At 47.2% G+C, this 23,034-nt stretch overlaps 1 protein-coding gene across 2 annotated transcripts; it reads left to right on the forward strand.

Moving 5' to 3' along the window:
* Positions 1-180: 180 nt before the first annotated feature.
* Positions 181-22,241, forward strand: BOK (BCL2 family apoptosis regulator BOK). Of its 2 annotated transcripts, none has more exons than XM_063408354.1 (5): positions 181-443; positions 1,304-1,681; positions 6,154-6,282; positions 16,275-16,438; positions 21,128-22,241. In XM_063408354.1, exons 2-5 carry the CDS (start codon positions 1,459-1,461, stop codon positions 21,146-21,148), a joined length of 537 nt encoding a protein of 178 aa, XP_063264424.1. In that variant the 5' UTR covers positions 181-443; positions 1,304-1,458; the 3' UTR covers positions 21,149-22,241. The 2 variants fall into 2 exon arrangements, with proteins under 2 accessions (XP_063264424.1, XP_063264423.1); XM_063408353.1 differs by having other exon boundaries at positions 182-443; positions 21,124-22,241.
* Positions 22,242-23,034: the final 793 nt, after the last annotated feature.

Consider the following 23,034-nt stretch of genomic DNA (forward strand, 5'->3'; position numbering starts at 1 on the left):
AAATGATGCTCCCACCCTCATCCTGAAGTCGATCCTTGAGCGAAGCCCAAAGACAAACACCAGAGAGCCTCCTTAAGAGAGAAGAAAGGGGAGGAGAAAGCGTCTCTCTCTGGCTATAGCAACCCCACCTCCCGGTTATTTCATCTTCCTTACAAGGCTAAAGGCAGAAGCTTTCCTCTGCGCCTGGGTCCCTTAAAAGCGGGAGAGCAGGGCGCGGGGATCCCGGTGGAGAGCAGCCGGCGTGTGGGGCTGACAGAGACGGGCAGGGAGGCGCTGGCAGGAGCCCTGGGCAGCGCACGGCAGAGGAGGCTGGTGCTCCCCAGAGGAGCATGACAGTACCCTGTGAATCCTAAACCAGGTGTCCAGTGATGCAGATCTTCTGAAGAAACACGAAACCAAACCCAAAGAGAAATCACTGAGGGGGACAAAGCGCAACATGAGAGGTAAATATATTTTTTCCTTGGGTAAACTGAAAGAACTGGCTGTATTTTGTTTGAAAATCGTCACTGTAAGTAGGTGTCTGAAACTGCAGACTGAAAAATGCATTTATTAACATCTAAAGAAAGACTGATCTGACTCTGACTTCAAAAGCATCTCTGGGTTAAAAACTCAGATCGGCAGATGAATTCAGGTGCCTCTGAAGAAATTTTGATGTTTCTCTTTAGGCATTCACAGCTTAAACCTTTTCTAAAATCTACTTTTCTGTTTTGCTTTCTCTGCTATTGCTGGATGTTTTCAAGTAGTAGTATGCACGTTGTTTTGGGGGAAAAGTGTGGCACAACCAAAACCTAAACTGAAAGTATGTCTCTGAAAACTGTCTCTATCAAGACATTTCAAATGCTCCCATATCCTTGTTCTTGCAATAGTGCCATTTCTTCAGAAAGATCCATGACCTGCTGAGCTGGAATGTCTGTTGACATCTGGTTGAGGTTACTGTAACTGGTATTTGGGGTTCTTATTATTTTTTCTTTTCAGTTTAATTGAAACAAGCTGAGATTGTCTGCACATTCTATGAAGTGTTTCCATGCTCTGACTGTCTAGTCTTTCTGACGGGTAATTCTAGAATTGCCAAATCTGAACAGGAAAAGAGGAAACACCTCGAGAGTTCAAAGCTGCAGCCCTTCTGTGGACCATGCTGCCAGGGATAGTCAGTGGCTGAAAGATGCAAGACTTTGCCCCCTGTCTGTAAGATGGACCGAGACAAATGCTTTGCAATTGTGATACTTCAGCATAACTGTGTTTTTGAGCTTCTGATTTACATCTTTGCAATGCTAGAGGACTTACAGATGCTTTTATTTACCAGCTAAAACGAAAACCTGGCCTGTGGAGAAGAGCTGCTGGGAGCTCTGACAGACCTTGAGGACAGAGGATTACTGGACAAGTCCTGCAGATTCTCATCGAAGGCTTTGGCTCAGCCTTCAGTCAGTGCATGCAGAGCTGCGGGTTCAGCAGTCGAGGATGGAGGTGCTACGTCGTTCCTCAGTCTTTGCTGCAGAAGTGATGGAGGTTTTCGACAGGTCTCCTACTGACAAAGAGCTTGTGTCCCAAGCCAAGGCTCTCTGCAGAGACTACATAAACTCCAGGCTGATTCAGGCGGGTGTCAGCTGGAGCAAACCCGAGTACAATGTCCCAGTGCCGGGGGGCAAGCTGGCCGAGGTGTCCACCATACTGCTGCGGCTGGGTGAGTCCTGCTGGGGTGGGGATGGGGTGATTCGGACCACACTAGGGCTCCTGGAAGAGGCTTTTCATGTGATGATACAGAGGGTTTTCTTCTCTGCTTTTGGCATCTAGTTTTGGTTTTGGTGATCTTCACTGAACAGCTCCTTTGCTTGAGTTTCCTCAGTCTCTTGGAGCACTGCTCAGCACGGGGTTTCTGCAAAGTCGCCTTTTTCTGAGGACTTGCAACAGCTCAGAATCACAAAGCAGTCTAAGAAAGCCCAGCAGCAGACTGATTCTGTATGCCCAGGTCTCCAGCTGTGTAACAGTTCTCACAGGGAGCAGTTTTTCTCAGCTGGGTGTTTTAACTGGTCTTGCAGTATTTTCTCAATCAAGGGTGACTTGATTGCCACAATGCATCTGGGATCTTCTAGGGCACTGCTACTGCTGGACTTGGGCTTCAGCAGTAGCTCACCCCGCTTTAATTTGGGGGTAGTTGCTTAGAAAATGTGTTGGAGATTTTATAAAAGCTGCTTTTTAATGATAGTGTGGTTAAGTTTCCTTTGTCTACCTTAGTTATTCAGTGTGACCCGAGTTTTCTTGCTTTTGCTGGAGCAAGGAGTTGGTTGATGTTGTCTGGCATACGCTGCCATGGGGTGCCACCCTCACAGCACAGCAGCTATGGAGACTTCAGGGAGAGCAATTTGAAGGTCCTGCCTGGAAGCTGTGACATGAAGATAGGCTTTAGAGCTTGTACCAGGAGCACCCTCTAAATGTTAACAGTTGCCTGGCCTTTTGTTCTGGGTTGTGTAGCATCCTGTGTGCTCAAGTCTAGCTGTTTGTCATTTGGGAACCCAACACTTTTATTCTTGGAAGTTGTTTCCAATATCCCTCTTTGCCTGCAGGCTGGTGTATTAGTTCACATCTGGCATGGAAACCACCACCAGCATTTGCATCTGATTTAATTACATCAGAGTTCAAACAGGTCTGGTGAAGTAAGCATTAGCTGGGCCTAACAAAATCAGGACCAGGGCTGGTATCCCCACTTTATCCCCTTTCTACCAGTTTGATATCATCCCAAGTTTCTTTCTAAGGCATAGCTGTGTTTCTTTTACCTGACTGACTTTTTTTAATTCATTCTTTTTAACTTTTTCTCTTCTGTGCTGATTTTACTTCTGCTTTTGTTTCCAGTGGTTGTTTAGTCTTTGGGGGAGTTTTTTTTGTTCCTCTGTCAATCTCACTGTCTATTTGTACTCCCTTTCTTCTCCGCCTGCGTTGGGGGTTGAGATTTTTGTGCTTTCAACCCAATCTTCTGTGGGTGGCCAGGAACATGTTAAAGGGCAAGCAGGTGGCGCACTGGATCTGAAGGCGTCTCCTGGATTGTCCAGATGGAGAGATCTGGCTGATAGTCCCAGGAACTTGGTGCCTTCTCTGAGCAGATCTGTTTGGAGAGCACCATGTTGTACCCATGCAACCAGAAAGGTGAGCAGTCCTGCTCTTGAAGAAGAAGAGTTTCTGTCCTGTTTCTTTAGAAACTCCCCTTGTCACACGGCCCATCCCTTTCTTTTCTCCTTTGCTGCTGTCACCAGCACAAGGCCAGCTGGTATCCAGCCACCTGCCAGGAATGGTAATCCTCACCCACTTCCCAAGCAGTGCAACAAGCAAGACCAGTTTTCTCCTTCATGATGGTGCTGAGAAGCCTGTGGAGGTGGGAAGTTGGGCTATTTCCTAGCCCACTTGCACACAGAGACTCTGGTGAACTGCCTGGTGGGCCAGCAGAAGTCCTGGGCACAGGCAATGCTGTTGGAGGTCATAGGGAGGGAGACTCCATCAGCTCAGTGAGGCTTAGCAGCTAATTAGGGCAATTAATGAGTCAGACATGGTAAAACCTAATGGTATAACCAAATGAGGCACTCCAGACCAACCTTCTGTGTCTGTCATAGGCCTGGTTTATCTGAACTTGTATTTTCTCTGGCCAAGGCCCAGGCAGGTGCCCTTTGACCACTGCAATGAGATTCTGCATGTGGAAACTGTCACTGCTGCCCTGCTAATTCTTCTGTGACCACTGGAGGAAGGAGGAGAAGCCCCTCAATTGCTCTAAATGTTGCAAACTTGGGCATCAGAACAAGGACAGTGGAGACCAGCACCAATGTATCCTGGGGCTGCTGTGGCAGGGAGGCTCTCCGAGCATGGGAATGCTTTGCTGTGCTCTCCTTCCCCAGATGCTCCTGCCTGCCCTGGTTCTTGCTGCAGAACAGGGCATGTGAGCCTCCAACCAAACCCTGATCTCATCTGGGGCCTCCAGGCACTGCTTGTTAGAAGCTGTAGCAGTGGCAGGCTACCAAGGGCTGATCCCAGCCTCCTGTGCCTCCCTCTCAGCTAAGCAGGGCTATCCCCATTTCCTTACATTCACCAGGAAGCCTGTGTGCTGCCTGTGAGGAGAGAACGGCTGCTGAGCAGTCCAAGTAAGGTTTCCTCTTATCAGGGCTGACCATGTGTTGGCAGGTTTCCGCTTGCTGTCAAACAGGGACAATCCCAGACTCAGAAAGGGCTGGGAGAGCTCAGCTCTGGGATTCTGTAGAGCTGGATTTTGCCTGTGCTGAGTGCCAGATAAAGGAACTAAGGATCAGTAGTTCAGATCAGTAAAAGAATTAGGGATCAGCTCCATAACAAGATCCTGATTGCAGTGACATCTTCCTTTTTACCTCTCATATAAATGAAAATTTGAGGAAGATCAGTTGCCCTCTGGCTGGGCCAAGACACCTGGGTCTCGCAGTGGGATATAAAGCTGTTGGGATAACTCTTCCCAGAGCACCCTTGTGCAGGAGAAGAGCACAGTGTGTCCTAAATCTCAGCCTAAAAGGGCTCTCTGTGCACAAGGGGCCTTGGTCCCATGCGGTGTTTGCATTGTCATGCTCCTACAGCAGCTGTGCAGCCATCATTAAATATCCATGAACCTCTACAGAGACAGAAACCCTTGGAAACTGGGCTTTATTAATTCTACTACTCAAAAAATGGTTTGTTTTCCTACAAGGGAAAAGCTTTACTGTTGTTTCCCAAGCTCCATAGCTCAGTCCTTTGGGAGGAGGTTCTCTGCTTGTCCCTGGTATTTTTGTCCAGGTTTCAAGCTGGCCTAACACCTCCTGCCATTTCCCAGCTGGGCAGAAAGCACTCTGGAGGTGAAAGCACACGTCTGTGTGTGTCAGGTACCCTGCTGCTGAGCAGTCAGCCATGCAAATGAACATCTCTCTAACCACTTGGAGAAGAGAAAGAACTCCAGACTGACTCTCAAGTGCCTGTGTGAGCATAAAATCTCTGAGAGTCTCTTTGTTTAATTAATGTTGTGCAGCTCTGGGTGGATCCTTGGCTTTCATCAGCCTTCAGCATTCTTGAGTTGCTCTCTTGCACTTCAGGCGTTTTTGTACAAGCCTGATGGGGTGCTGAGGAAGGGCGTATCTCTCAAAAGCTTACATGGATGGATATGCTTCCTTCTCACTTCTGAAATAAAATGACACGGCTTTGCTTATCTGAGGCCTGTCTCCTGTGCTGGAGGAAAGGCAGGCAGCCAGCCTGGGAACAGCATTTATGTCAGGGATTACTGCAGCCACACCACTGCAGGGCCACTGCCTGTCTCTGCTCCCTTTAGCAGTCCCAGGGTGCATGTATCTAAGGGCAGGGAGCTGCATCTAAGCTACCCCAAGCACTCTGCTGCCTGCCTGAGCTCAGGTGGGGCTGGGCTCAGATTCTGGCTGCAGGCATCCCTGCAGCGACCCCGGCTGTAATTCCTCCCTGGTGAGAGCAGGTGCTGTGTGTGATGACTCGTGGCTTGTTATAAATGCTAATACAATATTCCAGTTAAATAATTTTGATTTATTAATCAAAAGATCGAATTACAGAATTTCGGTAAACCCACTAACAGTGGAGATACTTGACAGTCTTTTTTCGTGGGAAAATGCCAAGGGTGAACCTCGAGACACAGAACCTGGCCGTCTGCTGTCTCCCTCTAGGTTCACAAATTTGCCCGGTTCGGGGCTTGGTTTTTATACACTTTATTCTGCCCTTGGCAATATTTCCTCATTTTTCCCCTTTGTGTCCAGGCTAGCTATTCAAATTCATGGGTGTCTCCCGCTCGGTGTTAATTTCTGATTTCGGCAGATTTCCTGGCTGATTAATGGTCCGAGATATGGATGATGATGCTTGATATTCGGTGAGGGTGTCGGCTGGGGTGTTGATGGTCCTGCCACCTTATCTTGATGGGTCTCCTCCCGGTGCACGAGGAGACTGCTGGTTTTCCCATAAACCTTTTGTCTATTTCTGAATGTTAGCTTTTGGGGTGGTGCCTGCCTTTTCATAATTTGGTTTAACAAAATGTTACAACGTATCCTGAAACTTAGACTTTCATACAACATATACAGTTTTATAGGTTTCAATAAATTTCATTAACTATAAGAACATGAATTAACATTGTACATTTTTCACACGGCTGTTTGTGTGCAGGGGATGAGCTGGAGTACATCCGGCCCAACGTGTACCGCAACATCGCGCGGCAGCTGAACATCTCTCTGCACTCCGAGTCCGTGGTGTCGGACGCCTTCCTGGCCGTGGCCGCGCAGATCTTCACCGCAGGTACGGCGCCCACACAGCTTCACCAGCGGGGCTGGGTGAGGAGGAGCAGCAGGGAGCCGCCTCTCTTGGAGCAGGCATGTTTCTGGGATAGCCTGCAAGGTGGGGCCTTGCTGTCTGAAAGGGCTGTGGGCAGTTTGGCAATGCGCCCTGCTTTAATGGTTTAATGACAGCCACTCTGCTGCCTTTTGGCAGGGAAATGGCCTGGGTTGTAATATCCTCCCTATAGGTTCTGTCTTGTTCTAGAAGGCACCTCCTGCCCTTCCTCATTAGGAGGTGGTTGTTACCTCATTGCACAGGGAGGTCACTCATTCCAACCTTATTTGCTCACCACTGGCAGCTGCAGAAGATTCATTGCTTGGGAGTCTCCCATGTTCCAGCTCACTTTGCCGATGCTGGGAGCCAGAATCAACTCATCACAAGAGAACTCCTCTCTTCCTGGCTTCCTTTCCCACAGCAACACCCAGAATTGCGATGGGACCTGCTGCTTCTCCTTTCTCATGTTGGGGAAGTCTTGGTCCTTAAGGCTGTTCCAGATGAGCAGGTGCTTTGAGCTTTCTCCCTGCTTAGATGTGAGTGTTCTGCTGCTGCTATTAAACTGGTTCCAGAGATGATGGTCAAAAGCAAAATTATGCCCTATGTTGCATTCAGCTTTTCCTGGAAACAATCCCTGCCCACAAGTGGAAAAGTAGCCCGTGGGAATTGAGGGAAGAGAAACCTTTCAGAGGGATTTATGTCAGGCAGGTTCTGACACGGTTATAGGTTTTCTGCAATATTTTATTGTGTTGTCTGTGGAAGGGACAGTAAATGTTAAAGATTGGAAACAAAACAATAAAAAGGAAAAAAAAACCAACAAAGAAAGCAACCTGCTAGCAGCGTAGCAGTATGAAACCACTGGAACCAGTGCCAATAGCATGGAAAGTGTCACAGGATGCAGGGACTCTTGTCACTTTGGCAACAGTTGCTACAAGACAGAAGTCCAGGTTTCAGATGTACTTTCAAATAGGCTACCTCACTCAAAACCTTTTAATCCTCACAATCAACTGTGCTTCTTTATCTGGAACCAGTGACATTCTGGAGAAGCCCTGACATGCAGAAGGTCTGAAGAGCTGTGGTGGAGAGCACAGATCTCTCCAGAATCATAACAGATGGCAAAATAGATCTCTGAGAGGGACTGCCCAAGCAGGGCTTCTGGCAGTTTGAGCAGGGCAGATTTTACTCCCTGGGTTAGGGAAATGGATGCTGTGTCATTGGAAGTGGATGGAATTAGACTGTGTGGCTGCTACTGCAGCCCTCAACAGCCTTTCAGAGCATGCCTGGCTTGCAGCTTGCCTTTGCACTGGCTTGGGAGGGCCTGTGAGCTCAGAAAGCAAGATCTGGGAAAGTATGGCAGGAATGTCTCCGTGTGGCTGTGTACAAAGTGCAGGTGCCCTGTCTTGTCACTTATTACTGAGCTTTACTGGTGTCAGGGCTTACAGAAAAACACCAGGCTGGCAGGCTCAGGTGCAATGTGCATTGCAGGTGAGTAGGGGATCTTAGAGGACCACAGCTGACTGCTCTGGGACTGGCCCACCTCCAGAGCTGAAGTGACACAGAGAGCTAAGCCAGGAATGCTGCAGGTGGAGCAGACTGTGTGTGCTGTGATGCTGCATAACCATGATGCTGGGGAGAAAGCTGCTGCCTCCTGGGAATTCTGCTCTCACTGACAAATCCATGGAGAGCTGCATTTTTTTTGTGTTCTTCAACTTCCCACCTCAGGAGCCAAATGTGTGGGTAGCTTAAAATTAAAGTAGAAATCATATCTCATACTTCTAAACCTGGGTTTTCAGGGTATTTAGAATAGAATCTGGACTCAGCCCTCTGAGTTTGACAGTGCTGGAGACTTTGGACTCAAGCTCTGTTGACAGTGCTGCCCCTCCTCCTGAGCCACCCTGCTGCAGAAATGGCTGGTGGTGTGCTGGCTGCACAGGGGCTGATTCAAACCTTCCCAGAGCTCCCCATATCTCTGCTGGAAGTTATGTATTTAATTGCTTTTATCAACTTGTTATTGTAATTTCTCCTAGACAGAAGGTTGCTGAGTGATAGAGGGGAAGGAGCTTGCTGTTTTTTAACATTCCTGGATCCCACTGCAGTCTCAAAACTCAGCATTTAACAATAAATCCAGCAAAATGGAGTTGGCTGTAGCAGCCAGACATTCATTCCTTTTTTTTTTTATAGTTCAGAGGAAAGAGGCTCTTATTGAGCAAAGGAAACCAGACACTCTAGTTCAGTCTGAATTTTCATGCCAGTTATCAAGTTTATTAAGAAAACAGCTACAGTCTGACACTACAGTGCTTAGACAGCTTGGGGATTGCCACTAGTCACTTACAATACCTTTCTAGCAAGGAGGCAGGGAATTTTGACCCTTTTTTCTGGAGAAGTTTTCTCCTTAATCTTTTAAATGTCTGTCTTCCACATTCTGGTCTAGTTTTGAGTCTTCACACTGTAGCTCTGTCTGTGCTCACTTCCTGTCCACACTGTCTACAAGTCTTCACTAAGCCCAAAACTGCCCTTAGCCTATTTCAATGCCTCTTCTTTCAGTGAAGAAATTTTTATTAATACCCAATCTAAGCATCACCTGGTGCAATTTCCTCTTGTCTCATGGCTTGTCATCTAGGAGAGGAGACTTTAGGCTCAAGCTGTATTTTGTTCCCCTGTTTCCAAACAGCTCGTTAGTTATTCAGGGTGAGGAGAGCCCATCTGTGTGGAGACAAGCACTCAGAGCCCTGTTCTGCTTTTAATGGTAAAGGATCTGCAGCAGCATCATCTCTGTGGTGTTACCACTAGTTCTCATGTGTGCTCCAAAGCTGCTCTGCAGGTAGCAGGAGCCTTTCCCCTGACTTGAACAAGCTTTGGTTTGGGGCCTGGCTGAGCTGACATTTACCTTAGATTTTAAAATAAATGCCAGAAGGGAGAGGTCACTTGGTGGAAAAACAGAAGTAGAAAAGGGAGAGGCATGTTCCTTTCCTGATGGAAGCACTCCTGTCCTGTTGGTAAGAGCTGCTAGGCTTGAGGGCTTTTTAAAAGCTTTCAGCCTGATTTTTACTGGGTTTGGCTTTTAATCAAGAGTGTCTGGGCTGAAGTGAACCCTGTGTAATAGGAATATAGGGATAATGCTTTCTGAGGAGAAAGCACTTTCCCTGCAGGAGCAAACGTAGAAGACACCAATCTGAGTGGTGCTGTTGACACATTTGAAGGATGGGATGGCACTGATGCCTTAAGTTTTAGCTTTCATGTTTTTCAGACTGTGCTGCCCAGGGATGCAGTTCTGAGCTAACATTCAGTGTCAGCTCTGCACAGAGCAGGTAGACAAAACTAATCCTTTCCCAGGTGGAGACCAAGGACAACCATTACAAGTTTTCAGGACCAAAAGCACAAACAACAGTGGGCTGAAGAGAGAGAACAAGAAGGATGAGACCTCACAACCTGAAGGTGTAATTGGTCAATTAAACCCCAATATACAAAACCAAAAAAAAGGACCGAAACCTATAAAAGTGTGAGACCTCATGACTGTTTGTCCATTTTGTGACCATTCTGGGTCCACCTTGGGTGTAGCCCTGGCCAGGCTCTTGTACTGCCCAAGGTGTATCCTTTAAAGCCTTTCAGTAAATAACTACCTTACTCTCCTAGCTGTGTAGTCTCTGTCCCAGGTCAGCCTTCCCAAGGCATCAACATCCAGAGGGACCTGGACAAGCTTGAGAAGTGACCCATGGGAATCTATGAGGATGTACAAGGCCAAGTGCTAATGCTGCATCAGGGCAACCACCAGGATGAATCCAGGCTGGGGATGGACAGATCAAGGACAGCCCTGGGAGAAGGACTTGGGGCTGCTGGTGGGGGAGAGCTGGACATGCCCTGGCCCTGTGTACTGGAACCCAGAAAGTGCTCATGGCTGATCCCCAGTGTGGGCAGCAGGGGAGGGGGAGATTCTGCCCCTCTGCCTCACTCAGACCTGTCTCCAGCCTGAGGGTCCCAGCACAGGAAGGACATGGAGGTGCTGGAGCAAGTCCAGAGCAGGCACCAGGATGATCAGAGAAGCAATGGAGCAACTTTGCTGGGAGGAAAGGCTGAGAGAGTTGGGATTGTTCAGCCTGGAGAAGAGAAACTCCTGGTGACCCAACTGTGGCCTTCAAGTCCCTGAAGGAGTCAACAATGAAGCTGGAGAGAGGCTTCTACAAGGACCTGGAGTGACAGGATGAGGGGGAATGGCTTCATACTAACAGGTAGTAGGTTCAGGTTAGATATTAGGAAGAATTTTTTCCCTAGGAAGGTGAGGCCCTGGCACAGGTTGCTCAGAGAAGCTGTGGCTGCCCCAACCCTGGAAGTGTTCAAGGCCAAGTTGGATGAGGCTTGGAGCAACCTGGGATAGTGGAAGGTTGTGGAAAGGCTCCACAAGCCAAAGCTTGAAGAATCCTGACCACAAAGCAAGCACATTGCCTTTAACCCTAACTTCATTTTGGAGTTTTACATCACTGGAACCCAGAATTTGGTGGCTATATGTCTGTTTTTCTGTATCTTTCCTATCTTTCTGTTTTTCTCCCTTTCTTCTCTCTTCTCATGGAACATGACATTGAGTGGGTTTAAAGGTTTTCTGTGTTCAGTGGGCTAAGTCTATGCACTGGTAAGTGATGTTATGTTGCATTTTCTCTTTTTCCAATGTTCCTTTATTTTCTGTAGTTTATCAGCAAACTTCCATATGTTTTTTACTGCTTGAGAATATGTGGTTGGGATTTTCTCCTTTGTATCTCTCCAGAGCAAAAGAACCATGGTTTTAACACTGGAATTAAGTGACTGGGGTGTAGCACTGCCCATGACAGGGGATTGGAAGGAGATGAGCTTTGAATTCCCTTCCAACCCAGACAATTCTAGGTTTTTGAAATGCTGTTAAAAATGCATCCTGCTGCTCCCTCATTGCTTAGGCCTTATGAGTTGTGCTTCCTGCCTTGTGCACACCCCTCTCAGCTTTTCTCTCCACCAGAGCCTGTTGAGTCTGATGAATTCTCCCAGCTGCAGTAAAAAATGTAGCAGTGCATCATGTTTCTTTAAGGTCTGATTTATGAGTGGAACTTTGATACTGAGTGGAGCAGAGGGAAGTTTATTTGAATAACCTCAGGTACTGTGGTGCCCTGGGACTGCACAGTCAGTGTCTCATGGCTTCTTCATCTCTCCCCTGGGGCAGACAAGCTCATATGAGCAGGAACACTTTTAAGAGCATTCCTCTCCTGCTAATTCATTTTACCCTGGGCTCAGCAGTGTTTACATTCCTTCAGCTCCATGGCTGGCCTAAAGAGTGCAACTTGTATTCCTTATTTTTTATAATGCCTTCTAAGCAGCCCTTCACTTTTTCCATATCCTTTTGTTCCACGTCAGCGAGCAGAGCTTTCTCTCTTTTGACCGTTCCTTTTTGGACCAGCTTTCCATTCCCTGTTGTTGTTAGCTCCTGTGCATGTTAATCCACGCAGTGGGAGGCTGTGAATAGATTGTCTTGCTTGGTGATGAGTGCCTGTTTTACCCAGTGTGGATGACAGCCAGGCCTTTTGAGGAATTTGGAGCAAGCCAATGTGTTTTCTCTTCTCATGTGCACTGGCCAGATGCAATTCCAGCTTGTGCTGAGATGCATCGCACTAGTGTCACTTTGAACCTGGACATCATGGAGAACAGAGCCACTGCCCTCCCAGTAACTGTGCTCCTCTGCCCCTGCCAAGAGAGTCCTTGAGAGGGAAAATGGAGCTGGTGTCCTGGGAAAGTGCAGAGGAGGGCTGCTGGGGCATGTTCCCCTGCCTGGGGCTGGGTGATTGCTGGAGCCCTCCCAAGCCTGCCTGGGCTGGCAGGCCCAGCCACATGGCCCAGGTGTTGGAGGTGCCTGCTCTTCCCTAGTGAGAAGAAGAGCATAAGCTGTGCCCTGCTGTTGTGAGTGAGAAGCTCAGCCTGCTGTCTCCATCTTCTGCCTCCAGCAGTGCAAGAGGACTTCAAACAAAGGGAAATCAGGAGGGGATTTCCTCCTCTCCTGCCCATGGACTGACTCTGCTAGTAACAGGAAAGGCAGACTGAAGGATTGGTTTGACCCATGCTCTGGAAAGAGGATGTGACCCCTGAGCCCTCCACATCCATCACCATTTTAAGCATAAACCAAAACCTCATTCTCTTTCTGCTGTGGAAGGGAGAGGGGTTCTCTCCATGTGCCAGGGAAGCACTCACCTCGTGCAAGTCCTGCAGCAGGTACCACTCTGGAACAATCGTGGCAGAGAAGCTGGAGCTGAAGGGCTTCCTCTCCATCCTCTCTGGGCTGATGTGCCTTGCAGCAGACTGCTTTCCTGTGTGCTGGAGAGGTCATGGATCTCTTGAGCCTCTATCTTTGACAGGTTGTGGAGACACTTTTCTTCTTTGGAAAGTGAAACTTGGGTTCAAAACAAAGTTAACCAGACTGGAGCTGTCTTTCTGTACCAGAGTGACTTCAGTCCTGTCAGTCTTTGTTGCTGCCATGTAAATATCTCAGAGCTAATGGACTTACTTCAGATATTTAAAGAGTGCTATCAGCAAAAACTTGACAATAAGCCAGTAAACTCTTCCTTGGAATTTTGGGTAACTTTTGTTATGTAACTCAAGATACAAGGAACCACATTTCTGCAGGAGAACTGTAAAACTCACTGATACTGAAGCTGAATATAAACCAGCTGAAGCTCTGGTCTTGAACATATCATCAGCAAGGAGTGTAACCCATAAAGCTTCTTTCATTAGGTAGAACTGTATTGACCTGCACTGGGACAGCCTCTTCCCCGCAGGGAGAACCCCTCTGTCTGGTCTTCTGTGGTTTCATAGCCTCTTCCTGGCTCATTCTGCTGGCTGTCATGGTGACACACAATGTGAGAAAGGCAGATAAATAGTGTGAATGCCAAACAGGCAGTGAACTTCCTGAGTGACAGCGTCGGGGACACTGCAGGGTCTGCCCAGCAAATAAAACCAAAAGAGGAACAGTCACTTTAGCTATGTTAATAACTTCCTCAGATCTCGGGGATAGCTCTGGGGAAGGACAGAGTATCACAGAGGATTTGAGCTAATGCTGTTATTGCTGCTGCAGAGCCCCACAAAAGGTTCATCTGTAGATTTTTATCTTACATTAGTCATGAAAAATGGAGGTTTTTTGTAACACTGAATGGATTTTCAGTCTAACAAGGTATTTCCGTGGCTGACATTTGAAGAGTTCCTCTAAAGTTTAGTTTGGTTTTTTTTTATTATTTAAGAAAAGCAAGCAATTCCTGAAAGTGTTGGTGTGAATGTCCCTTTTGAAGCACCAAGTATAAGAATTGTGGAAATGCTCTGAAATCTGCATGTTTTCCAGACAAATACAGGGCATTGTGCTGCAATGAGAAATGCTGTGAGGAGGCTGGAGCTCCATCCCAGAGCTGGTTCAGGCTACCTGGGGATCTGAGAGTGCAGTGAAGGAAAGAGGGAGACTCTTTACCCCATTTAAATTGTATTTTTGCTTGCTGAGCACATCCAGTTTTCTAATGGTGTGTTTAACCCCTCCTGATCCATAGATCTGGTCATTGCACGCATCTTTCCATCCTCCCACCTGTTTTCTTTCTTGCTGCAACCCTGTGAGAACAGTTCTGTGTTGTTTTAAATATTAGAACTTCAGGCTTATGACTGTGTTTGGGAGAGGCTTTGGACAGATTCTACAGAGACCCAACACTGTAAAATACTTCACAGCATGCTTAATAAATATGGCTATTACAGATAATAAGGTATGGAGGGGATATGGCATTGTGCAGTGGTAGTTCTGCATGGCAGTGAAAGGTTGTGTTTCCAGATCACTGGTTCTGAGAAAAGCCTGATGAGGGGCAGCTGACTGCAATGTTTGGGTATGAAGGATTTATGACTGCAATGTTTGGGCATGAAGGGTTTATGACTGCAGTGTTTGAGCACAAACGGTTTATGATTGCAGTGTTTGAGCATGGAGGGTTTATGATTGCAGTGTTTGAGCACAAAGGGTTTGTGACTGCAGTGTTTGGGCACAAAGGGTTTATGATTGCAGTGTTTGAGCATGGAGGGTTTATGACTGCAGTGTTTGGGCACAAAGGGTTTATGACTGCAGTGTCTGGGCACAAAGGGTTTATGACTGCAGTGTTTGGGCACAAAGGGTTTATGCCTGCAGTGTTTGAGCATGGAGGGTTTATGACTGCAGTGTTTGGGCACAAAGGGTTTATGACTGCAGTGTTTGGGCACAAAGGGTTTATGCCTGCAGTGTTTGGCCACAAAGGGTTTGTGACTGCAGTGTTTGGGCACAAAGGGTTTATGACTGCAGTGTTTGAGCACAAAGGGTTTATGCCCAGTGGTGTTGGTAAGGTGCAGGAGAGCCCTGGGAGGTTGGCTGGTACCAAGAGCTGAGTGCTTCTCGCTAACACCAACAGGAAGATGAGTGGTGCTGGGACAACTTGTGTGGAGCACTTGCTGCAGGCAGGTCAGCCTGGCAGGAAGGCTGTCTTCTGAGAGATTAGATAACTGACTGACTCTCCGCCCCTGCACTGTCATCATGGGGTAGCACAGGCAATGTCAAGTAGGCAGTGGCCAAATCCTTGAAGCTCCCTGTTTTTCACGAGGACACTGAAGCCCAGTCCTTGCACTGAAAAGGACATCAGCCCTCATGAGTGCAAGGGGAAGGGAAGGCACTCTGCTGTCTGCTGAGCAGCGACAGCACCCAAGGGAACAGCATGAAGCTGTGTCATGGTTATCATTGTGTCATGTGGCACCATTTGTACCACAGCTTGTGGTTACCAAGCTGGGTCATGTACCATTTGTAAAGATTTTGTGGGTGGTTTTTTTTTTCCCCTCTGCTAAGGTCAGGATGAAAGACACAGGAAACTTAAGTTCAACTTTGGTCTTGATTTTGTTTATTATTTCTTATTTATTTACGGTATTTACAGACTCACTAGGCGTGAGTTCTAACTAGCAAGTTAGGGAAACGAGGTAAAATGGCCTGCTTTAACTCTTTCTAAGTTTATTTAAGTGATAAGTACCTAATATTAAGGTGACACTTATATTATCTATGTTTTTGGCCTAATAATGACTACCTAAGGCCTGCAATGTGGACAATTTTCACTTAACTACAGAAAACTAACTAAACCCATGAAGAAGAAAGGAGAAGAATCTTTTCCTAATATCCAGTTATTGTTAGATTGGATATTAGGAAAAGGTTCTTCCCCAGAGAGTGATCAGGCACTGAATAGGCACACCAGGGAATGTCACAGCCTCACGGCTGCCAGAGCTCCAGAAGCCTTTGGACAACGCTTTCAGGCACAGGCTGGGATTGTTGGGGTGTCCTGTACAGGGCTGGGAGCTGGTCCCAATGATCCTTGTGGGTCCATCCAGCTCAGGATCCTATGACTCCTCCATTCCAGCTATGATTCTATGAGCAGCCTTGGCCCTGTAACTTTGCCTCCCTTCGTTGCTTTTGTGCCTTTATAGAACTGAAGATGCTTATCTTGTATACTTTGAGTGTCACATTAAAACAGTGATTAGAAAAAAAACAGAAATGCTTTGTCTAAGGGTGGTTAAGCTTTATGTTGAAGACAAAAACCCCACGTTGTTCAAACTATTTGAATTCTATCACCTCCTGTGCAGCATGTGCGTGGCTGAGTACCAGTGGCAATACAATTGTGGTGCACATCTCCTCTATCCTGATGGTGCCTTTGGGCTGCTTTTTTTCCAAAGCTGTGCAGCCAGTGCTGAGAGGCAATCAAACCACACCAAGGTCAGATTATTTCATTCTGCTTCTCTAGAGAGTTTTCCCTAATTCTGGTCCTCTACTACTTCTCTTCCCCCATGCAGAGAGCACACAGAGCGCTGCCTTCACGCAGGCAGCATGGGCACAAGTAATGAAGCAGAGTAATTTCCTTTGATTATTTAAGACTGAACTGTGTGTGTGTAAATGTGAGTGGCCTTTTTTCTTTCCACAGGCATAACGTGGGGCAAGGTGGTGTCCCTCTACGCCGTGGCAGCGGGGCTGGCGGTGGACTGCGTGCGGCACGCGCAGCCCGCCATGGTTCACACCATCGTCGACTGCCTGGGGGAGTTTGTCCGCAAGACCTTGGTGACGTGGCTGAAAAGGAGAGGAGGCTGGGTGAGAAGTGCTGTCTCACTGAACTTGTTTCTGCGTGTCCAGACCAGAAAATATCCCAGTTAATGAGAGTGAGAGTGTGCTCTCTGCAGCTTTATGCAGAAAAAGGCTGTGTGAGATTCTCTTTCAGAATGCTGTGGCCACCTCTGTCCTACCTACACCTGTGCTAGACTTATATAACTGCTACTGCCTCGTTGTCACATCCTCAAAAACATCAATTATTCTCATCCTCAGCTTCCTGCATAGCTGAGACATAATAATTCAATCCTGACCCACCAGCACTTATGTTCCTATTCTTCTCCAGAGCTAACAGCCAGTCACAGTGGGACACTGTAGGGGCCATTTCTGTGAGGCTCTGGCACAGAGAAGCTGTGGTTGCCCCATCCCTGGAAGTGTTCCAGGCCGAGTTGAACGGGAGCAGTCTGATTTTAGAGGAAGGTGTCTCTGCCCATGGCAGAGTGGGACTGGATGATCTTTAAGATCTCTTCTAACCCAAACCATTCTTTGATTCTGTGACACTCTTGGCCACCTGTTTTCTAGAGACTGGCCAAAAATGAGGCCTGCCATCTTAATTCTCATTTCACCTCTAAGCACTGGATTTCTCTCTATACCAGTGTGAGCACTGGTTCCTGTGGAGGATCATTCATAGTAAGAACTTTATTTTAGTGCTGTGACACAGCTAGATACCTTTCCAGTGACCTCCCCAGCTGACTGGAGAGACTGGCTGGCTGTGTTAGTGGCTGGCAGCTGGGTGGTGTCTGTATGTACCAGGTTCCATGTGCCTGTCTAGCAGGGACACTGACAGTCCTTGGATCCTCTGCTGTGCTGCTGGGCAGGTGCTATTTGGGGTAAAATATTGCCCTATGACACCACTCAGTTCAGAGGACATCTTGTTCCCAAGGTATGCACTCTTTCCAGACTGAGACACAGCAGCAAATTCCCTCTTTTCCAAGAGGTGAAATTCATTCCTAAGCCATCAGGAAATGTCAGGCTCCTCACCCATACAGATCTGGAGAAAGGGGGTTGTCTTTTTCCAAACTGAGTGTTGCTCCTTTCTGCTGAGACTTCCCCACTGTGTCAGTAGCTGCTTCAGTCACCTGATTTCTTCAGGAGTGTGAAGAAGAACTGGGAAAGTATCATTGGTCAGATTTTGGATTTCTTGCACTTACTAAGTACTAATCCTACCTTAAATCATCCCTGCCCCCTCTAAAACTGTGTCACCTTCAGGCCAGCTGACTCAGGGAACTGATTGATTGGGCTAAAAGGAACCTTTGATTTGAATGCCCTAATCTGTTTCGCTTTGTGTGCCAAAAATTAATTGTGCCGAGGCAGGTGAAGAGGATATCCTGGGATTAAGTAACACTGTTCCTGCCTGTGAATGCTAGTCCCTGCCTCAGTATCATTTGGCTTGCTTTAACTGCATGCCTGTAGAGCTGCTTGAAATGTATTCTCTGAGACTTTTTTTTTCCTAAGATCTAGTTTCATTAAAACAGGAATGTTGCGTAGGAATGCATCTCTTTCTAGTTTCCAACTATTTTTTCCTTGTTTTGGTAAAACTTGGATGCTCTGATAAGTTAGCATCTTGTTTTAATTTTTGTAGTGCTTCATTAGAGTTCAAAACAGAGTGTTAGTTCCAAAAGGATATTTTTGGAAAATTTGTTGCATAGCAAACAAGCTGCAAAACCCATCTCCAGATCAGCACTGGTTCTGTGCAGCTGAGGAGATAAATCCACCACTGGCTCCTTCTGCCAGCCATCTCTCTTTAGATGGGCAGCACAATCCTATTGGAGTTGCTGAATCCATGCTGATTGCTCTTGGGATCTGGCCTTAAGGAAGGAAAGCCAACTTCACTGCCCCTCATCAAGCACAAGACTGTGAAGGCTGCTGGCTTGTCCTGAAACAGCCCATTTCCAACCCCCTTATCAGCAGCCCTGGGCTGTGAAAAGGAAATACTTTCCCTCCTGAAATGACCCCCTCAGTCTGAGGAAAGGCTGCTAATCCTTGTACTGTGCCTCCCTGAATGTCCTTCCTCTTTATCCAGGCACTGCAGCAAGGAATTTCCCAGCCTTGTTCCCTCACAGGCCAGACCAAACAGCTCTTTGGTGGAACCCTCTCACCCACTGTCAGGCCTGCCTGTGTAGCTTTGTCCTGGCATGTCATCCTTGTTCACATGGCCCCACGAGGGTTGAGGCTCTCCATGACCTGAGCTGGTTCAGGAAAGACACCATGGAGATTTGGAAAGGCACTGAAATTCTCCTTTCAGCAGCAGGTTCCCATGCTGCGTCCATAGGGTGGAGAAGACTGCAGAGCACAATGCAAACCTCACAGGAAGAGCAAGAAAGAACCTTTGAGGCATCATTTCTTCCTGGGAAGAGTTTGCAGCCTCAATAGTGGCTTTACAGTAGAATAGAAAGATTTAAAATTTTTTTAGCTGGATTTGCTACAAAGCAGTGTGTGTGACTTGAATTTGTTTGAATAATTAACAGAGAACACTAAACTGCCACTGCAATAGTTTATCAGTGCCTGAAGGCAAAAAGCCCTAAGTAGCTTTGAAGTTTTCAATTCCCCTGCCTTATCAGGTAGGCTTGATTTGGATAACAACAGCTAAGGCAATTGTTAAACAGCTGAGCAATTTTGCTTATCTAAGCAAGCCCCATACAAATTTGTAAGTGCTTCTGAGTGCAGCTGCTCTTGGTTAGAGCAGTGAGGTCATTGCCTTGGGGAGAACATAGCAGGGCTTTAAGGAGTTCACCTTTTCTCCTCTGGCAGTTAACCCTCTATAGCTGTAATCAGCCCAGTGTGTGTGTGCCTTGTACTGGCTCACAGGAGCACTAAAGCCTTTAGAGCTTATGTTTCTCAAGGATCAGTCCCCTAACATGGGTGCTCAGAGAGCTGCCTGCATGCCAGGACTTCTCTCAGCTAAAGGGACAGTTTGACACAACTGGGTTTTGAACATGACCCCCGTGCAGGTTGCTAGAATCTGACAGGTTGAATCAGTTCAGACTATTTTCAAATGCAAATAGGCTGAGTGTGCTAAGCCATCGCTGGAAGTCTTCAGGGAGACCCACCTTACTCTCCTCCACAATACAGATCAAGTCTCTGTAACCACTTGTACCACATTGCAGCATCTTCTGGTAACTATCTTGGCTCTGCTTGCTGTGTTTGCTTGTGTTTTTTAGCTGTAGGCAGCAGTATTTCCACACCTTGGTGCTGACTCAGCTGTCTCCTGTCATCCTGTTCTTCCCATCACTGCATGCTCTGTATTCCTTCCCTCTGCAGTCTCTGCTTGTCAGTTATTATGGGCTCAGCCCCTCCTGATGCTCCCAGGAGATCAGCAGTGTGCTGAGGTGCACTGTGGCAGCCCTCCAGACACGGTGAACAGGGAACTGCTGGGACATGTGGGAGGCTGCTTGGCCTGTAGGGATGATGGGGTAGGTTAGTGTGGCTGTACTCACTGACCAGACTCTGGGATTTGTCCCTTCAGCCCTCTTTTCCTTTCTTCTGATGATCACCAAGGTTGGTCAGGCAAGGCTCATGCATGCCTTGAGCATAGGCAGAAGGAATAGAGAAGGTTATTTGAGCATTCATCATCTCTCGTGCCCTGTTTTGGGGAGGAACGCCTCAGGGTTGAGAGTCTCACTTGTCTGTGCTTGGTCAGTGAGAGACTAATGTCAGAAGGTAAATTTGGAGGGCTGCTGAGTTAAGCTTGTAACAAAAAAACTTTTGGGGCTGTGAACATTTGCCATCCTTGTGATGTGATTATTGTTCCCATTTGCCACCCAGAAGCAGTTTCTGAAAACCATGTGGGGTTGATGTGCTAACAGTGCAGCCCCTGTTACACAGCCACAGTCCACATCTTGTGCTAGGCTGGAGTATAACCAGAACTCAGTTATATCATGGGCAAAGCTTTTCATTTTGATTTCTGCACCAGAAAATGCATTTTTTTCTCTATATATCTTTCCTGTTCACTTCACCTTCTTGGTATTTTCCTTTTTCTGCTTCCCATGCCAGCTGATAGCCTAGTTATATCAATTTGATGGGGTTTTTTTGGTTTTTGATTTTTTTTTAATCATTGCAGGCCAGCTTCTCTTCTTGTCAATACTTGAAGCTGGCTGCCCAAGCAGTCTTTGAGTCTGGCCCACACATTGGGAGGCATTTCTGCTGGCATATACATTTCCACAAACAAAGCTACAAAGCTTGCATTGCTTTAGATTTAAACTGGGGATGGCTTGCTTGAATGTCTTCCAAAGAAAGCATTAAGGCAAGAGAAAACGTACAAGCAACTTGAGCTGATATTAAACAGGACAACCTCTGGGAAGCATCTGGCTTTACAGAAAAGGATGGGAATGCTGATACTGCTAAGGCTTCCTAGACCTTTTGAGCAGGGAAGGAAAATTGTATTTAGCTATCCAAAATGGAAAGTGCTGGATAATCTTCCTGTAACATTTATTTCCCCAGGGATGGCTGAAGAGGGGGACTCTTTGTCTCATTGGTGGGAAATTAGGAAAGTGTATTTTGCAGGGCTTTTGAGCCTGATTTAATAACTTTCAGTGTGTGGAGGTGGCAGAGCCAGCACCTGGGGCTGCAGCAGTGGTGGTGTGATGCCGTGGGTTGTGGGGCTGGGACAGCCTGCAGGAGTGGCTGACCTGGGCATCTCTCTCTGACTGTCTCTCTTCCCTCCTCATTAGGCAGACATCACCAAATGTGTGGTGAACACTGACCCCAGCCTTCGCTCCCACTGGCTCGTGGCCGCTGTTTGCAGTTTTGGTCACTTCCTCAAGGCCATCTTCTTTGTCCTGCTGCCTGAGAGATGAGGCTGAGCTGCCAAGCACAACCCCCTTTCCCCATCTTCTCTCCCACTCCAGAAGCAACAAGAAGTAACTGGAGAAGTCATTCCAGAGTGGTAATGGCAATCTCTGAAGAGGAGGAAGAGAAGAACTGGGACAAAAAAAAAGAGGCTTGTTCTCCTCTCCCATCAAGTGGGAGCAGATGATCAATCACAGTCTCCATTTGCAGCCACATGAGCCTCTCTCATCACTAATCCTTCCAAGAATCTTGTTTCCCTGGGTAACTTGCATGTGTGGCCTGGGTGTAGCTGGTCCCTGGGCACGCTGATGGCAGCGTGGGACTGTCAGATGGCTGCTCCTTACAGCTGTGTTGCATGCTTATGCTGGCACCAGGCACAGGGGAGGAGGAAGGGAATATTATTTGATATGGGATATGAAAATAGGAGAGGGGAGAGTCCTTCCTTCACTCCGTGTGATTTCCCTTTCAGTCCTCAGACTTGCCTTGTGTTGATTCTTGTTACGTTTGTGCTTAAATTTCATCTCCTCCTTTATCCCTAACTCACTTGCTGGGCTCTGCCCCAGCACAGCATGGTGGGTTTTTAACAAGACAAAAACAAATAATCTGTCAAGAGATGCTTCTCCCTGGCAGGTTTTGGGGATTGGTCTGAGTAAGTTTGTGAGGGGCAGGACGAGAGGGCTGTGTGTGTTTTGCTGACTCCTCTTACTGCACTCACCCCAGTCAAACAGGAAAGCAAGGAGCAGTGCCTTCAAGCAACAACTCAGGATGGAGTTTCATCATGAAGAAAAATGTTTTCTCCACTGAGATTCTGTCAGAGCTAAGCAAGGAAAGATTGGGGGACATGGGCAGAAATAGGGAAGCAGCAAGTGAACTGGCTGGCATTGTAAAAAGAGTGAGCTATGCTGAAAGTAGCTGATGTATGTTTCTCCTTTAATCTCTTTGAAGTACGACTTGTAGTCTTCTTTGTGGCAAACAATAAAAGAAAATAAGTGGTATTTCACCACTGCAGTGGCTATTGTATTTGTTTCCAGAGCAGAGTTAACAATTCCAAAAAAGGCCAAGACAGTGCAGAGACAAACACTCCAGCCATGCTAAAAATACTTCAGCTTTTCCCCTGGTAGAGCATGTTAACATGTTAAAACTACAACTTGCCTGGTTCATGCCTGGAATTTAACCCATGTTGTTGCCATGTCAGAAACATGCTGTTCCCACCAACAGATGCAGGGCCTCCCTGATGTCAGCAGGGAAAGGCTGTGGAGCCTCTTCTCTGCCAAAGCCTTCTGGAGACTCCCTGCTCAGTGCCCTGTTCCCAAGAGTGTGGCACTAGGCACAGAAAAAAACCCCATGGATTTTAAACATGTGGCACTATAGGGGTTTTGCTGGTTTTTTTCCCCTCCCAAACATTTAGAGGGGCTTTACTCTTCCTCCAGGAGTTACAAAGGGGTCTGAGAATAAAGCCAAACCTTTACTTTTGGGTAATATCTCTAGGCCAGGTCTGTACTCAGAGTTAGTAGTGCTGTGCTCTGACCAGCAGGAACCCTGGCAGAGGGTGTGTAGGAGTCAGATCCTTGCACATTCCTGCTTTTTCTGCTCTAGCCCTTTGCACTTTGGCTGATGCCTTGGCATGTAGGGGCCGGGCCCAGCTTTACCCCTAGTGCTACAGTGAAGAGTGCTGTGGCAGCTTGGTCGACAAGCACATTTTCAGTAGTAAAGCAATTCTTGTGGATCAAAGCCCTTCAAGAGCAACCTCCCCCATCCCCAGTCTTTCAACAGAAACAAACAGAAACACTCAC

This window comes from Prinia subflava, chromosome 11, assembly GCF_021018805.1.
Source record: "Prinia subflava isolate CZ2003 ecotype Zambia chromosome 11, Cam_Psub_1.2, whole genome shotgun sequence".
NCBI lineage: Eukaryota > Metazoa > Chordata > Aves > Passeriformes > Cisticolidae > Prinia > Prinia subflava.

Bases quoted from the DNA above. Each gene is read 5' to 3' on its own strand.
- BOK (XM_063408353.1), top strand. From the start codon at position 1,459: ATGGAGGTGCTACGTCGTTCCTCAGTCTTTGCTGCAGAAGTGATGGAG. The intron at 1,682-6,153 runs GTGAGTCCTGCT...GTTTGTGTGCAG, and splicing joins CACCATACTGCTGCGGCTGG to GGGATGAGCTGGAGTACATC. The intron at 16,439-21,123 runs GTGAGAAGTGCT...CCTCCTCATTAG, and splicing joins TGAAAAGGAGAGGAGGCTGG to GCAGACATCACCAAATGTGT.